This window comes from Telopea speciosissima, chromosome 3 (assembly GCF_018873765.1).
Source record: "Telopea speciosissima isolate NSW1024214 ecotype Mountain lineage chromosome 3, Tspe_v1, whole genome shotgun sequence".
NCBI lineage: Eukaryota > Viridiplantae > Streptophyta > Magnoliopsida > Proteales > Proteaceae > Telopea > Telopea speciosissima.
Genome location: NC_057918.1, coordinates 31,748,443 through 31,766,078, shown reverse-complemented (window position 1 = coordinate 31,766,078; position 17,636 = coordinate 31,748,443). Strand labels below are relative to the sequence as shown.

At 39.2% G+C, this 17,636-nt stretch overlaps 1 protein-coding gene across 1 annotated transcript in view; it reads left to right on the top strand.

Moving 5' to 3' along the window:
- The window catches only part of LOC122655638 (nuclear pore complex protein NUP107), a 118,700-nt gene that overhangs the window by 63,043 nt on the left and 38,021 nt on the right, over positions 1-17,636 (top strand). The window contains exons 11-20 of the mRNA XM_043849890.1: positions 1,243-1,478; positions 1,570-1,627; positions 3,266-3,354; positions 3,914-4,045; positions 5,789-5,911; positions 12,128-12,226; positions 12,322-12,513; positions 13,036-13,210; positions 13,354-13,510; positions 13,607-13,806. Coding sequence (XP_043705825.1) covers positions 1,243-1,478; positions 1,570-1,627; positions 3,266-3,354; positions 3,914-4,045; positions 5,789-5,911; positions 12,128-12,226; positions 12,322-12,513; positions 13,036-13,210; positions 13,354-13,510; positions 13,607-13,806 — 1,461 coding nt within the window. The remainder of the gene's footprint in view (positions 1-1,242; positions 1,479-1,569; positions 1,628-3,265; positions 3,355-3,913; positions 4,046-5,788; positions 5,912-12,127; positions 12,227-12,321; positions 12,514-13,035; positions 13,211-13,353; positions 13,511-13,606; positions 13,807-17,636) is intronic.

The following is a 17,636-nucleotide window of genomic DNA, read 5'->3' as shown; positions in this document are numbered from 1 at the left end:
TGAAGGGCAGCATGTAAAACAGTAGAAAAATTTTAATAGAGCAGTAGTAAAACTGATTTGAAGAACCAAATCAGTTGGCAGCAGCAGGATCTCCAAGCCAATAACAACAGATATAGGGTTTTAAATGTAGCAAGGCAGCAGGGTGTGAATACACCTGAAGGCAGTGTCAAAGTTCCCTCTAGAGACGGGGAAATTAGTCCCAAAGAATTGGGACGAACAACTTAAGATATAAAATGTAATTGCAGAATCACCACTTCTGAAAATGTTCCCAAGGAACAGAGTACCGCAGGTAAATAAGAGAAGCTTGATTGAAGAGAATCAAAGCACCAGGAATCCTTCAAACTTGGATCGAGTTTACCTCTGTATGGTAGTAATCAGTCTTCAAAAAATCACCCACATCAACTGGCTTGATAAAAAATAATTGCAGAATTGAATCAAGCATAAGATTCAGCAACTGCAGGCATCTAGAATATGAATATTGATGCTCCAATCTTCATAGTCAGCAGTATATCGATCAGAGGAGCCCTAGTTTAATTTCATTCAATAAAAAACTAGGGCATCATAAAGTAGTTAGGCAGCAGAGGGGCTGCACCCAGAAACCGAGAGAGCTTTGTGATAAACTATCACAGCAGAGATCAAGAGAAACTTGATTACTGGTATAGAATCTCTGATACCATGTGACAGTACCTTATACCAGCAGCCACGCAAGAGTAGAGAAGCAGAAGATAGAGGAAGAGAAGGTGAGAATGCTTAGAGAACCAGCAGATTTGATAGATCTAGTGGTCTCCCCCACCGATGTATTTATATTATGAAAAAGAAGATTACATAATACAATTAGAACTAGGATTCATAGTCCTAGTAGGAATCCTAGAGACATCACAAAAATAGAAACCTATCTAAATACAAAAATAGAAACCTATCTAAATAAGAAAGATAAATAGCAATCCTAGATAAACTAGACAACCGACACAATAAATAAGAGCTAGACTACGATAGGGAATTAGGGACACTCCCCCTATCTTGGTACACTTCTAACAATAGGTATGATGATGCTTCTTCATGTCTTATTTTATTGGGACTCATATACCATTTTTGAAAGTTACTTTCACTGTACAATTATTATATTGTAAGGATGATTCATTTATCATTTCAACATTTACAGTAACTAATTTCCTTCTATTTTTTTTCCCTGTAATATGGGATATTTCCTTTTCAATTTTCATGGCCAACTAACTTTTGCAGTCAGCCTGTTGGGCGATGGCCAAATCATGGCTTGATGTTCAAGTCGATTTAGAATTAGCCCGGTTTCAACAAGGAAGAACCGAGCAGTTCCGAAGTTATGGGGATGCAATAGAAACAAGTCCTGGACTGGGAGACCAAGCTTTGCTACCTTCAAATGGTCCAGAAAGTTGGCCATGTCATGTTCTCAGCCAACAACCAAGGGACCTTTCGGCTCTTCTTCAGAAACTCCATTCTGGGTATAACACTGTCCAGCATTTGCTCAATATTTTTCTTCCTTTACAGTGGCAATATTTGATGTGTATCCTCTTATGTTTGTGCATGGCGTAGGGATATGGTACATGAAGCTGTTTCCCGAGGATGCAAGGAGCAGCATCGTCAAATTGAGGCAATGATCTAAGCTCAGGAATAAGGCCTTAATTTTACTTAGATACTGTCTTGTAGGCTAAGAGCATCATTTTGCATCTTGGTAAACAGTTTCCTCTTCAAACTCAACTCAACTAAGCCTTTTCCCAACTAAATGGGGTTGGTTACATGGATCCTGTCAACTTATAGCCATTCATATCTTTCCTCACGACATCTTCCCAAGTCATTTTGACACTTCAAATGCCTCATTTTCTTTTCCAAACAAACCCCAAAAAAAAGCAACATTTTCTTTTCAGAGATAGGCTTTACCATTTTAGAAGAGGCAATTGTTGGGGAGAACTGGACACTTGTTCTACCTGTTTATGATTATTCGTGAGAAGAAAACCACTAGATGTAGAAATAATACTGCCCTTGCAACACTCTTTTTTGTCTCCTCCCTCAATCGGGGCATTACTAGATCTGCAATCAGATGGCTGGTAAATTGTAGCATCCTTTCGGCATGAAAGTTCTCCAGGGTTCTGGTTAGTCTCTTCCAGATGGGTTTCTGATTTTGCTACATATAAATGGGTCAGATATGGTGCTAACTAGTTAGTCATTTTTTCTGAGTAGTGGACCCGTTGTTTTGTATATTGTATGTATAGCTCCTTTCGGTGGTTTTGCCCTCTTTTGTATGGGTAGCTTACCCATCTTTTTTTAATGGAATCTCTTTGATTCTCTCCCCTAACCCCGCCCTCCCCCAACAAAAAAAAAAAATCTCATTAGTTTTTTATGTACAACTAAAAGATATAACATGGAATAGAACATGCATAAAAGATATAATTGCGCAGCTGGCCCTTCTCACCAGGATAGCAGGATCTGCACACACAACCCCAACCTATAACAGAATTTCAACTAAAAAATTACATTCACAATGGAATAGAGTCCCCAAAACAGATTTGGGGTCTAACCACCCCTTGCTTTGCTAAATCATTCGCCACCTGATTTGCACTCCTTGGTTGCCATTGACATTCAATATGAGCTTGGGCTGCATGCTGCCGGATTGGCCTTATGATGTGATTGTTGCGCCATGGATGATGGAACCTCCCTTGAATCTGTCAACTAAACACATTTGCAGAGTCCCCATACGAATAGTGGCATGAAGACGCGTTCCAGGCATGCTGTGATTGAACCCCTCTCTTATTGTTTGACATGGTCAATAGAATTTACTAAGGGCATACCAAGGGTCCTAGGGTATTTGGTTGTAAAAAAGTAAAAATTTAAGATCTCTGTTGTGTGAAGTTTCCTCTCTAATCTGCAAAATTATTTGTATATTCTTTGTTAAACTACTTTGCATACCTTCTTTGTCATTTTACAGTTTGGTTCTATAATGAATGCAATATTTTATATGAATATCAGGAAGAAAAGAGGGAAGTGTGCTTATATGATAGTACATCTCATTAATAACTGTCTGGGATTCCTTTAACTGACACCTGATTTTTTCCCCTGACCAAAACTATTGCCCACCATATTTAGTTTCTCTTAAATCTGTGTACAATATATATATATATATATATATATATATATATATATATTCTTAGATTTTACAATGGTGTTGTCATTTAGACATGGTTTATTTTGATTCCATATTATGTGTTCATGGATGTTCCTCTCACATTGACAGATGAACCTCATGCTGGGAGATATACCACGTCTCTTAGACCTTATATGGTCATGGATATCACCATCAGAAGTTGACAATAATGAATTTAGGTAATCTATTACTTATATCTCCATTTGAGGACTAGATTTACGTCTATCTGGGATCTGGATGGTTTGGATTGTTACTTGTGATCAATATCTTCGATGGGTCACATCCTAATAATCATATTATTTAATATTTCTAATAATCATATTTTTTAAATATGTTATCCATCTATTACAAATAGATCAGCAAATACATAAATGCCAAAGAAATGGTTAACATTGTGCTAGTATACGCTTGAGAATCTCAGAACTGTTCCATCTGAATATCTTTTGGGCTCTCTCATTTCTGAGGTGGCTCACGAAATGACATTCAAAGGTTTTGTTTATTGGTCCCTGTTCTTATTACTGGTTTGGAGTTACATAGTTAATGGTTTAGCACATAGTTAATGGTTTAGCATGAACGACACAAAAGATCACCTTATTTTCTTCCCCTGCCCCATTCTTTAGCAGTGGAGAATGCTGAACATTTTCCTCCTTTTAGTTGAGGACTTTGAATGTGCATGGAAAAGGTCTATATCTTTCTTTGGGTTGATTGCCTAATTATGCATCGTCCTTTTTTTTCCAGGCCTCATGGTGATCCTCAGATGATTCGTTTTGGGGCACATCTAGTGCTTGTTCTTAGATATCTGCTTGCTGATCAAATGAAGGATACTTTCAGAGAGAAGCTTATGACCGTTGGGGATCTCATCCTCCACATGTGAGTACTTTCCAGTTGCAATATCTACTGATCTTTTACTTTGTTAACTGAAAGGCTCCTGGAAGATATCAGTATTTGGTCTGTTAAGTGACAGTATGGAAATAGAGTATTTCATGCCGTGAATTTTGTTGAAAATAATGGATGTTTGCTCAAGATGGGACGGCTGGGAGAGGGGGGGGTGTTGAGCTAAAAGAAAGAGTAAGCTAATGTCAGCAATCTCAGAAGTAGCTGCACACAAATTTAAGGCTTGCACTCTCATGACTCATGCGTGCTTCCTAGCATTTCAGATCAATTGGTTTTGTGTGTTTTTGCAGGACCAATAGGTCATGGAGCCAATATGATTCATGATATACTTGTAACTATACTTTTAGGGAATGCAAAATGTGTTGTTGTTTGCTCCATAGTTGCAGATCTCAGTATCTTTTTTTCTCCCTCCTTCTAGGGATCCTTGAAAGATGGCCCCAACTGCTTGCTGGGCAAGCAAGGCATCTTTTTATCATTTAGGCTTGAGTAATGTAACTCCTCTATGCAGTGTCATGTCTTCTCAGTTTATATAAGTCACCAACCACTCCCTCTCTTTTACTCATTTCCCCTTTAACAGGGAGAACCTTGATAAACAAGTTAATAAAAGGACAAAGTTAGACCTAGAAGGCTAGAACACCAAACAGGATATCCCTCACCATTGAATATTCTGCTAACTATTCACTATATAAGAACAAGATGTTTCAGGAAAGGGACAAAATCTCAGAAAACATTGATTTGGAGACTCTTTTTAAGGACATCAAGGATTTAGTTTGAACATTTACCTCAAAATATTTAGGTTCTTTTGTGGTAGGTGAAATGCTGTGTACTTCAGTTCACACGTATAATTCGTTGCTAGAATGTAGTGTTACTCCAATCATTTATTGTATTTTGATGTCCAGCAATTAATGTGATTCTTATTGAGAGGAAATCTGGCTCTCTTGACACACAACTTCCTCTTTCACAGAATTTCTTGTTAAACACAAGGAGAAGGATTTCAACTCTTCATTGAGGGTAGGCCTTGGTGCAACAGTAAGGTTGCTCCATAGTGACCAAGTGGTAAGGGTTTGAGTCTGGAAACAGCCTCTCTGCGAAAGCAGGGGTAAGGCTGCGTACATTATGACCCTCCCCAGATCCCACAGTGGCAGGAGCCTCGTGCACTGGGTATGCCCTTTATTAAGTGGTCTGACTTAGGAGACTCCTTTGTCAGCAAGACATTCTGACTAGATATTGTAAAAAAAAGGGCGTCCCAGTGCACGAGGCTCCTGCTACCGCAGGGTCTGAGGAGGGGCAGATGTACGCAGCCTTATCCCAGCTTCATGGAGAGACTGTTTCCTTGATTATAACTCGCGACCACCAGGTTGCAATAGTGAAACCTTACCATTGTGCCAAGGCTCGCCCTCTTTTCTGACTAGATATTGTATGAATCCCATATCTAGGGATGAGTTGCTATATTTTTTCTCACAGTTTGTAGGAGAAAGTTGGATGGGGACAGTCATCTAATTATATTTATTCTGACCTAGGAATCTTTTTCGGGGTCCTGACAGTAACCAGTTCAGATGTTCCTCTGTGCTAAGTACAGGGAGGAAAGATGGGATTCCTGGCTTTCCATTAGTATCACATTTTTCTTCCTATTATACATCATGATTGACTCCAATAATGACAATGGTTAATGTTTTACTATTTGTGATTATTAAGTCCAGTTGGCAAATGCTTCTTCAGGTATGCCATGTTTCTATTTTCAAAGCCGCATGAGGAGTTGGTTGGTGTTTATGCCTCTCAGCTTGCACGCCACCGCTGCATTGATCTCTTTGTGCATATGATGGAACTAAGGCTTAATAGCAGGTGAGGCTTTTTTCCTTTTTCAGCTTTATCCACCCTTCTCTTCTGTAATGAGAATGTCATGTTGGGTGCAGCCTCTGATCATACTTCATCATTATTGTTATTTTAAATATTGTTGTCATTGATAGGCTACACAAAGATAATTTTAACAAGAAAGGGAGAAGAAAAACAAAATATACAGGCTTATCAATGTGATGTAAACATTGTTCTAAAACTCGCCGAGATCTCGGCAAGATCTCGGAAAACTCGAGAATCTTGAGCTGCTTGAGATGAGTCTACATACGAGAGAGAAAATATGCACTAACTCGAATATCTCGACCGAAATTTCGGTACTTTGTACCCTCTCGCCGAAATTTCGGAAAACTGCTACATTCCATATTATAATACCAACTTGAGAGCATACTTCGAAATTTTGAAGTAACTCGACAGAGAAGGGGGAAAACCTTGTTTCTTGACTTTTTGGCCACATTATCATTCAATACAACTGGGATACACTATTGGGTGATGCCACATCACTACGAAGAGATTGATTGTATTGTTGGGAGATTGGGATATGGAAGACTAGTGAAGTAGGGTGTCTATGACTAATGTATTGTTCATTGTTGGGTGTCTATGTAATATGCATTGTGAACACTTCACGTGGAGGAGTTTGTAGTAGAAATTTTAAGTCTTTAACTATTTCTTAAATAATTATTCAATATTCTGTGTCTTCATTCATTATTGCATAATTTACTTGTTTTACTTGCCAATTATGTCTCATAGTACTCAAACAATGTGTAGAATAGGCAATTTTACATTAAGGGTTCGACATTTACTGCCAACCAAGGATGCAATCCAAAACATCAAATTGGGTTGGGTGTTTTTTTTCACAATTTGAAGATTAAAACATGTTTGTTAAGCCTAAAACAAGCTTTCCTTGAAGTTTCGAAGCCAACTATGACCATTTGCCCACCGAAACAACATTACTGAGACCACAAAAAAAAAAAAAACATAAACTCGCTGAGTTCTCGGCGGTCTCGACCTGGTCGAGACAAATTTTCAAACCTTGGATATAAAAATGTAAAGATAGGTATACACAACTACAAAAGACCAGCATACAAAAGGACTTGTCACTTTCCTAGTGTATCATGGATGATCTCCAACCAGGAAACACTCTTATGCTGGAACTGCTTTATAGGTAAGATCAATAAGTGAGCCTCTGATAAAAACCATCCTGGGTCAACTTCTGGATTTTACATCAAAGAACTTCTTATTCCTCTGTTTCACCAAATTCCTTAGGAACTAACCTCCATAAAATGGTACCTCTTGGACTCAATTGTAAAGTAGGCCAAGCTGTGAATAGAAGCTTTAATTAGGAGAGAGGAATTCAATTAATGTCTACCTTACAAAAGTATCGGATTCAGTTGCACTTCCATGGCTGGATTGGTTTGACCCAGACCGAGAAGAACTAGGTTCAAACCTGGCTTTTGGTCCACTAGGGGCATTTAGAAATTTTTTGTTTTATTTTGGGTTAGTTTTGTAATTTCATATTTATTATGATCCTCTACTTTTTCTATCGATTTGGCAGGATTAGGAGACTGGGTTCAGTCAGTCTTAGTTTTTGAGTAGGAGTAATGTAGGTCGAAGCCTGAAGAAGACCAAAGAAAGAAAAAAAATAAAGTTATTGTTCACATGAACAGCACCTCACAACACTGTTTATGTGATACTGTTCATGCGACACCATTCTTGTGACACTGTTCACGTGAACATTGATTTGGGGCTGATATGGACTACTGGCTTAGAGGAGTTGATTTAGGTGTTATTTTTATTATTAGACACTTATTTAGTTTCCTATTTGAATTGTAATCCTAATTGGGAATCCTAGTTAGAGTCTAGTTTCTATTTTATAGGTTTTATTAATTAGTTTCTTACTTAGATTAGGATTGGGTTGTTTTATTATAAAAACATGTATGTGGCTGAACAGAAAAAGAGAGAGATTGAAGAGAAAAGAGCTATTGATAAAGCTGTGAGATGCAGCAACGTTGTGATACCGTGGGTGAGAGGATGATGGGCTGAGATAGCCTGGCTGCCATAGCTGATCCTATTCCCCCTTTCTATATCCCTTTCTTCTTCTTTCCTTTTTTTTTTTTTTTAATAAAAAATTTATTGAAGATTAAAAAAGGGGCAAACAAGCCTAAAGACAGACTAAAGGCAAAGAAAGCTAAAGCTTAAAAAGGAGACTCAGTCCTAAAACATATTGGCGAGGGCAACAAGCCACTCGCTCATCCAAGAGAAATAATAAAATACGGCTATGGGGGATCTATGAGGTGCATCGAGGGGGTCCTTATCCTATTCGATCGTCGGTGGATCTCAGCATATAAACAAGGCCGATCAAGAGCCACACGGGCCAAAAGAGCCTCCTCCTCTGGCAAAAAGGGAGATGGAATTTTTTGCAACTCCACTCCTAACTCCTTTTCAACCTGATGTTTTTCTACCGCCACGTCCACTGCCTTAACACCAAGATTTGCATTCCTTTGACTTCGAGTTCTGCCAATAACTGGGGTTGCCAAATGGGAACCTAGACGACCACCTCGAAGAGCATTCCTACGTCCACCACAATTTTTTCGACCCAACACCTGAGTCCACCCGCCTTTCACCTCCTCTTGATCAGATTGGTCACAACCCGACCCACGAGAATCCGACCTTTGAACTGATTCCACCTCATTAGGCATATTTAAAACGATAGCCCCATCTTGAAAGTGAGAATTATGCACATTCGAACTCCCTCCCTCTCTTTGGTTCGGCACCACAGATTTACCTTGATGCCCTGTTTCAACCTGCACCTCCCCTTCTTCCAAATCATCTTCTTCAGAAGAAGCACTACCATCCGATCCAGAACCACCTTCACTGCCCTGATCCTCTGACTCAGAAGAAGCACCATCACTATGAACCGACCCGGACTGAGAACCAACACTAATTGGAGCTCCAGAATTCGGCCCGCCCAGCCCATTTGTTAAGTCTTTACCCACTACTAAGGAATTTGAATGAGATGGCTGTTTCTCATTAAAAGTTGACTTGCCAAAATCAGCATGAATATTGAGTGGGACGTTACCTACCAATTGAGATCCCTCTTGATTGGAAAGAGAGGGAGAATATCTCCTTCTTTCCTATCCTTTGATGTTCTTCTTATATATGCAAACAGAGAATATCAATAAAAAATAGTTTTAGTTATTTAATTTTGTTCTTTTTATTGTATTGATCCTGTTGCAATCGATCTCCCGCTGGTTTCCCTGGTTGGAGGTCGACTTTGCATTAAGGAGTCATAGTCTTATAAATTCATATATGAGAATGCTTGTAATCCATCGATAGATTTGAGTTTTTTTTGAATGAGATGGAAAATTTTACAAGCATTATGTGAAGCCGTGAAGTTGCTGTGAGACTGCTTATGGGTTGACTGTGCCTCTCTCTTCTTTCTTGGATCAGTAAATTCGGATCTTGTTCCTCTTTCCAGGTTTGATTTCCCCTATCCATCTTCTTCTTATACAAATCCTTCCATTCTATTCCTTGTTTATTGCTGTTCTTTTTCCTTTTCTGTTGGTGGTAGTTCTGGGTTGGGAAAATTACGTTGGAACTCAGTTGCATCCTCACGGATCAGGCTGAGACTTGCGCATGTGCTTCTCCACCCTTGGGCGACTCAGATTGCAGAATCCGAGGTTGGAAAACTCTCTGTTGTGACTTGTGAGTTCTGTTGGAGAGCTCAGATCTGGTCCAGAGGTTTGCACCAGATCCATTTGGTGGAGATTACTACTATTAAAATATTTGATTCCTGAAGTTGTTACTGGCTCTTCTTAATAGGTCTAGGGACTAAGAATCAACCTTAAAGTTTTTTCAGATTTGTCTGTTGGGAGAGTGAGATCTGTCGGTTTGTTGGGGGGCTGGTTCTATCATGAATCAGTTTCTGTTGAAGGAAGAAGACTGATTCTTAATTGCTCATAAAATTCTGAATCCCGTAATTACATAAAATCTCCCTCTTTCTGAAGTTTATTCAAACTTCTATTTTTTTCTGGAATTCCAGTGTAATTCCTTCCTCTTCAAATTTATTTTCTGAGTTGTTCAATTCCTATTTATCTCCTCCAAAATGGTCCTAAACTGTTCTGAATCATAGTTTTCACCGCAACTAGGTGACCCAAGGTGGTCGAGGGGGGGGGGGGATACCAAGGCGACACAAACAAGGCGCCTAGGTGACGCATTGACAATTATGTTCTGAATATATATGAAATTGCCACTACTCATTCAGTCACACTATGATGGATGATGACATGGTGAAAATTGAGGAGAGAGAGATACTGCCAAGTGACTTTCAGATATCTGGGGTTCTATCATACACAAAGAAGGTGACATAGATGATGATGTTTCACGAAGAATGAAAGTGGGATGGATGAACTGGAGGGGTGCAACCGGAGTACTGTGTGACCGACACATTCCTTTAAAGCTTAATGGAAAGTTCTACAGGACTGTTGTCCAACCTGCTATGATGTATGGGGCGGAATGTTCGACAGTTAAGAAGTGCCATATAGTGAAGCTTGGTGTTGTAGAGACGAGAATGTTAAGATGGATGTGCGGCAAAACTAGGAAGGATAAAGTGAGGAATGAACGTATTGGAGCCTGATGTGGGAGTTGCCCCGATCAGCGACAAGCTCCAAGAATGTCGTCTGAGGTGGTTTGGTCATGTGCAAAGGAGGCCTGGGGGTGCCCCAGTAAGGAGGAGTGATCTGATGCCGATTGAAGGAGCTAAAAGAGCTAGAGGTAAGCCTAAAATGACCATAGGTGAGGTTGTGAAGAATGACATGCATAGTGTGGGTCTTGTGCCAAGTATGACCTCAAATAGAACCTATTGGAGGGCAAGGATCCATGTTATCGACACCATGTAACTGAGATTTTCTTGGGCTATCCTCTTTCCTCTTATTTTCATTTTTTATTTTCCATCACTAACTTTTTTTTTTGGGGGGGGGGTTGAAAGGATCCGTGTAGCCGAGTAGCCGACCCCATTTAGTTGATAAGGCTGAGTAGTTGTTGCCACTATGCATTCAATTTGAGATATTTGTCATTTGCGGGCCCGTAGTGTTCCAACTTTTAAAGTATTGCATTAGTATCTACTAACTAGAGAAGAGATGGACGAATTGACACTACAAAAAGCATTAATTTCAAAGGGGTGGACAAATTCATCCATCCCCCACTCTTGCAGCCAATCAACATTTTCCAAGGGATTGCCGGCTCAAAATTGAATCTCTGTGACCATTTAGCAAAGCTCTATTCATGACTATGAGTATTTTTATTTGCTGACACCCAAGCCTTTTTAGGGGGACAAACCCATTTACATTTGACCGGAAGGAATTTCTTCTTGATCCCTCTGCCTCTACAACATCCCACAATGGTATATGCCGGTTCATAGGTACATTTTTTTCTTCTTCCTCCCCTTTTTTCTACCTTGTTTTTTCTTCCCTTTCTTTCCTCCCCCTCCCCTCTCCCATTCTTGTGCAGTATCACTTGACTGGTTGGACCAGCATGATAGGCTTTGGAGAGCCAAACCTAGACAGAACCGGTCCAGTGGTTTTTGGTCCAACAAGGGTTGGAATTAGTCTATTTATTTTGTAGGTATTTATTTAAGTCTTTTACTTGTTTGAGTTGCATACGTAGGATTTGTTTCGGTTTCATAGTCTAACTAGGAGTCTTGTTATTTTTCTCTTTAAATATTTGCATGTAACTCAACAATAGACACAGTGAATTGAATATAAATTTATTGGGTTTTACTCTGTGACTGTGTTTGTGCGTGTGATTCCCCCTCTCACCTACAAGTCTGAGTTTCTTCTTAGATTGTCTTCTCTTTCCTATTGGCCCTCCACCACATCCCCCTTTTTTCCCTCCTTTATTCGACTGGATCAACTTTGGGCACCTAGTCACACATGGGACAGGTTCTGTCACCTAGTCACTGTTGATATTTAATTACACATGATGCAAACACACTCTTAGACTCTTTCTCTTGCAAATTTGGTGTTGCTTTAATAAACTGTTGAACCATAAATTGTTGTCTATATAGTTCCAGTATGCTGGAAATTTTTGCTGAGATTGTCTTTTCTAAGCTGGTAGAATTTAGTTATTTATCATTCTGCTTTCAGTTCCTTTCGCTTTTGGTTTTGGCTTTTTTTATGTGGCAATGATGCATTGTGTGCTTATTAACAGTGTGCATGTCAAATATAAAATCTTCCTTACTGCAATGGAGTACTTACCATTCTCACCCGGGGATGATTCTAAAGGCAGTTTTGAAGAAATTCTTGAACGGTATGCATATGGTTGAAACTATTGAGATTGACAAATTTATTTGCATTGTAAGCCACACATGGCATACTAACCTTGAGTTTAGTTCACTTGAACAGGGTTTTGTCAAGGTCACGAGAGATTAAGCCTGGTAAATGTGATGATAAATCATCAGATGTTGCAGAGCAACGTCGATTGCAAAGTCTTGACAAAGCTATGGTTATTCAGTGGCTCTGCTTCACTCCTCCTTCTACCATCAATGAGACTGAGGTTGTTAAAAGCAAACTTCTTCTAAGAGTATTGATGCATAGGTATTTTCCTTTCTTTCTTTCTTGTTTATTCTCATTTAGTGAGTATCTGAATATTATTGAAAGATGAAACTTCTAGAAGGTCAATATTATTTGTGTTTTTGATGTCTGGTGAGTGTTAAGGGACTTATCGTGATGGTGACATCATCATCATTGTATCCTAGTCATTATGACCATTATTAGTATCTGCTACTGCAGTCAGCAAAATAATAATGAACTCTTATCCACTTAACAGAAGCTTGCTTTGCAACAGAATCAGAATGAACATTCACATTTTCTTTTTCTTATAAATTCTAAATTGATTTCGGGGTGACCCACAAAAAAAATGTAATGGTTTAAAAATCTGCAGAAAAGGAAGAGCAACACCATGACTAGAAATTGACTACCAGGCTTTTGTTGCGAATACTTCAATTTTGATAGCATCTCATCGTCTATTCTCATTTTAACGATATCATGATGTATACGCTAGCATCCTTGTTCTTATCTGTCATTTTCAAAACATTGATGCTTTGTTTTGTTTCATAGCAACATACTGTTCAGGGAGTTTGCTCTGATTTCTATGTGGAGAATACCTAAAATGCCCATAGGAGCACACATGATTCTTAGCTTCCTTGCTGAGCCTTTAAAACACCATACAGAGACTCTTCTTTCCTGTGAGGATCATGATGTTTCTGAGAACCTACGAGAGTTCCAAGACTGGGTATGGTTCACTCTTCCATCTCCAATTTCAAGACTATATATAATCTTCATTCCAAGCTTGTCTTTTGCTGTGTATGTGGTATGGAGATTATCTTACTTCTAGCTGGTATGTTGTATATTAACTTTCATTGTCTTACTGGGCAGAGTGAGTACTATTCCTGCGATGCAAGTTATCGTAACTGGCTCAAAATTGAGTTGGAGAATGCAGAGGTTTCTTCCCTCGAGCTTTCTTTGGAGGAGAGAAAGAGAGCCACTGCAGCAGCAAAGCAAACACTTCACTCATCGTTATTGCTGTTAACAAGTAAGTCGGTTCAACTACTCTTCCATGCATGTGTGAGAATTTTTTATGAATCTCATGCTTTGACATTTAAATGATAGTATTCATTTCATTGTACAGGAAAAGAAAATCCTTGGTTAGCTATTGATGAAGATTGTTATGAATCAGAGGAACCTATTTTCCTTCAGTTACATGCCACTGCAATGCTCTGTCTACCTTCTGGTGAATGTTTGTGTCCAGATGCCACCTCTTGCACTGCACTATCAAGTGCACTCTACTCTTCTGTCAGTGAAGAAGTTGTATTGGAACGACAGTTAATGGTATGTTTATTTAATTTGTTCTTTTGCCCCTGCGCACCACCTCCTCCCCACAAGAGGGAAAAATTCTCAGCTGTTCCCATCCCTCCAGTATCCACATTCAAGAGGACTGGAGCCATCAAATTGGTAGGGCCTCACCCAATATATATTTCCTAGCAGAAACCCAGATGGAGTGGATGGGCTAGCTCCCTGCCAAAATGGACAAAGGGCTCCAATGAATTGTCCAATATGCCCATCTATTGGATGGTTAAGAGCATCTGAGCTGTCTGAATTCAAGGTTAAGGATTTCTGATTAGGGCCATCAGGTGGCCTACCAAGTGCCTATATTTGGCTTCTTGTGGCCGTCACATTGATGATAACCAATGGAGAAAGGCATGCGATCTCATGATGTTAAAAACCCAAAATAAATAAATAAAGCTCTTAAGTGGAGATACCTCCCAAGCGTATAAGCCCAACTCCAAGGTTGCGGTTAATCGATGTGGGACTATTCCTAACATTCCCCCTCACGTATTGCTCCTCTTTTGGGTGGTTAATCACGTGGCAGTTACCGCTAGGGAGGACAGAGTGATGGAGCTCTGATACCATGTTGAAGCTTCCTACTTAAAAGCTTAAGCTCCTAAGTGGATATACCTCCCAAGTGTATGGGCCCAACTCCAAGGTCAAGGTTAACTGATGTGGAACTACTATTGTTTTATTTTTTAGTGAAGTTGGTATACTATTGTCGGGAAACTACTTTGGATAGATTTTGCATCTTTATCATCACAGTTTTCCATCCATAAACCTTTGGAAAGGAAAAGAAAAGAAAATCACTGAGCTGTTTGAAAATTTGAACAGTATTCATTCAATTACTGACATAGTTGTCAAGGTGTTGCCTAGGCACCGCCTTGGTGTCTAGGTGACTGTCGCCTTAGTGCAAGGTGCTGGTTTTATTGGTATTGAACCAAGTTTGACACTTATTTCTGCCAAATATCATTTAAGTAAATGAAATACATTCATTTGTTGAGTTATGTAAACCGGTAAGGGTATTTTAGGTATTTTTTCCTGTTTTTTACCCATAGCTAGTATAGTCGGCTATGTAGGGACTTGTAATTCTGCCTCCCTAATTGAATGTTATAAATAAAGGGGCTTAGTGATCACATAGATCATTCAAGCCATTCCTATTTTTCTGTTTTGCTAACATGGTATCAGAGCTAAACACTACTTTGATCTAAGTTTCCAAAACCCACCTCCCTTCCATCGTTTTTTCCTTCTCTCTCTTTCCTTCGATCTTTTCACGCCTTTTCTTCTTGGTTCTTCTCCTTCATCTTAGGGCAGCACTAATGAGGTGATCTTATGATCTAGTTGCTGCCCTCAAACCTACCTCCTTTTTTCTATGTCATAAACCCTACTTCTACCCGATAGATGCTGCCCTCTTCCTTGCGATTTTTGAGTTCTCCAAGTTTTTGAAGATTCAGCCTCTACTACTTCTCTGGGTGTCACACCCCGGCTCGGTTAGTAAGGGCAAGGTGTGACCAGATACCCACTGGCATCCAATCAATCCCCTAGGATCAATTAGTGCAATACTCCTATTCACAGTTCATAATACACAGTAAGGAAGAGAATAAACAGAAATAATATTAACAATAATAAAGAGATCATGTGATAATTGCATATTATATTAACTGAAACCTTGTGTTACATACTTTAGTTCTCACAATGCACCACAAAACAAAAGTACAATAGTAACTATATAATATATTTCTCACAAGTAGTTTATAAACACAAAGGAAATAGCCTGCTCCATCAGGCCAGATCAAGTGAACGCGCATGCATCACATCCGCAGTAAGCTTCATGAACTTCAAACTTCTGCACCGTACGGTCCTCATCGGTGTAGAAGTCCGAAGCAGTAATATCCACATCATCTGGTTTCTCTGAACCAGCAGCACTATCTGAAAAGAAGAGGGATTCACAGGGGTGAGCTCCACTGAGCCCAGCATGGGAAACATGCAAACACAAGCATATAGTCCATGATGCATGACCTATATCGAAGAATGCTACTAGCATCAATTCTAGGTCTCGTAAGGTATAAATGCTACTGTAGTAGGTATGACATTTTCAGTCATGGAATGAACTCATCGGTTTTTCCGCACGAATATCACTCTACTACGGTGGGGACCCACCAGTTCCGGAATGTACACATCAGACCCCGATGAACCCCCAGTGATCGCCTTACTGTTGTTCCCATTCCGGTATGAACTCATCAGACCTGGGACAATGAATGACATTCCAGTATTAACCCGTCAGACCTGCAACGAGTTATCCAACACCTTACCCCTGTTGGCAAGGGTTGTAGCATTGGGTTTATGATAGCCTAACCATATGCATTTCTAAACATGATGTCATATGAGGCAACAATACATAGTAATTTAGAAGCCCAACATCATTTCTCAATACATCACAATAGATCATAGTAAAAGTATGCAAATGCAATATGAAATGACACCTATAACATGCATTCATCTAATGCAAAATAAAAGCTACAAAATTACATGATTATACTACTATGATGATGAATGTCAATGGCAGCCAACATAAATAGTAATAAAAGAAGAAATACTCCCAAAGAAAAGTCAGAATTCCCTTACCTGTATTGGAGGATAATCCTAGTCAATTGAAGCTCCAATACACACAAACTATTACACCTCTTGATGTTACTATTGCCTATATAACCAATAAACAACATTTGTTAGGTCTAAAATAGCCCTGGGCAAAAGCCCAAAGTATACAAGAACCAAAACCAAGCTTGTGGGTAGAACCGGATTCAGAACTGGCTGAATCCGGTTGATCGTAGGACTCAGCTGTCTGAATCCGGTTGGCCAACCAGTGGTAGTTTTGAGATCCAAAACTCATGGATCATACATGTATGGGGTTATTTTCCCAAATTGGTTTAGGGCTTTAATAGAGTACAGCAAAGGGAAAGTTTTGACCCATTTGCATGCAAGATCAAATTAGGTTTCCTAATTAAAATTAAATAAGATAGGTTCTTGTAATTTGGAAACATGGCTGAAACCAAATAAGAAAAGAAAGGGCTGATATTTCTGCATGGCTTTGGTGATCTACCAAGTTATACCCAAGTCCAAATTGGGATTCTATCACAAGCCATCTAATCCCTTAAGTCTAGGCTGAATTGGGTTTTAATCTCAAGAAGAATTCAGCAAGATAAATAGAGAAGAAGTTGAGAAGTCAGGTTTAAGATTGGGATATCTACCTGAATTTAGAGAGAAGATGATGGTAGCAGTGTCAAACTCCAAGCTCCAAATGAATCTCCAAGTTCCATAGGTCCAAACCCTAGATTCCTTTATCTTCTCTTCTTCTCCCTTCTCTTTTCCTTAGTTTCTCCTAAGCTTCCAAGGCTGAAACGATTTCTTGTTTAGGGGTAAAATGAATTCTAAACTAAGTCTATCTTATATAGTAAGTCCTACTAAGGGCTGTTTGTTATATTTTAATTAGAATTAGTTTTAGGAATGAAATTTCCAAATCTGTTTTTAAAGTAAATTAATTACTTAGTTTAAGTTTTTAAGTTAAAACTTAGGCCTTTATAGGTCATGGAGGTGGGCTCGGGTATGTTGGCATCTAAGCAGCCCAGATCTACAAAGGGGTGTGGGTCCCACTAGGTAAAAATTGCTATTCTGCCCCTAGTATAGTAATTAAGCAAAAATACAATATATATATATATATACATAGAATAGGATTCTTACCTATATATTGGCCTAGGAGATGGTGAGGGTCTACATATGCTCGATACAGCATGTTTGGCATATGAAGCTGATATGCTGGGACCCAGTAGGATTCT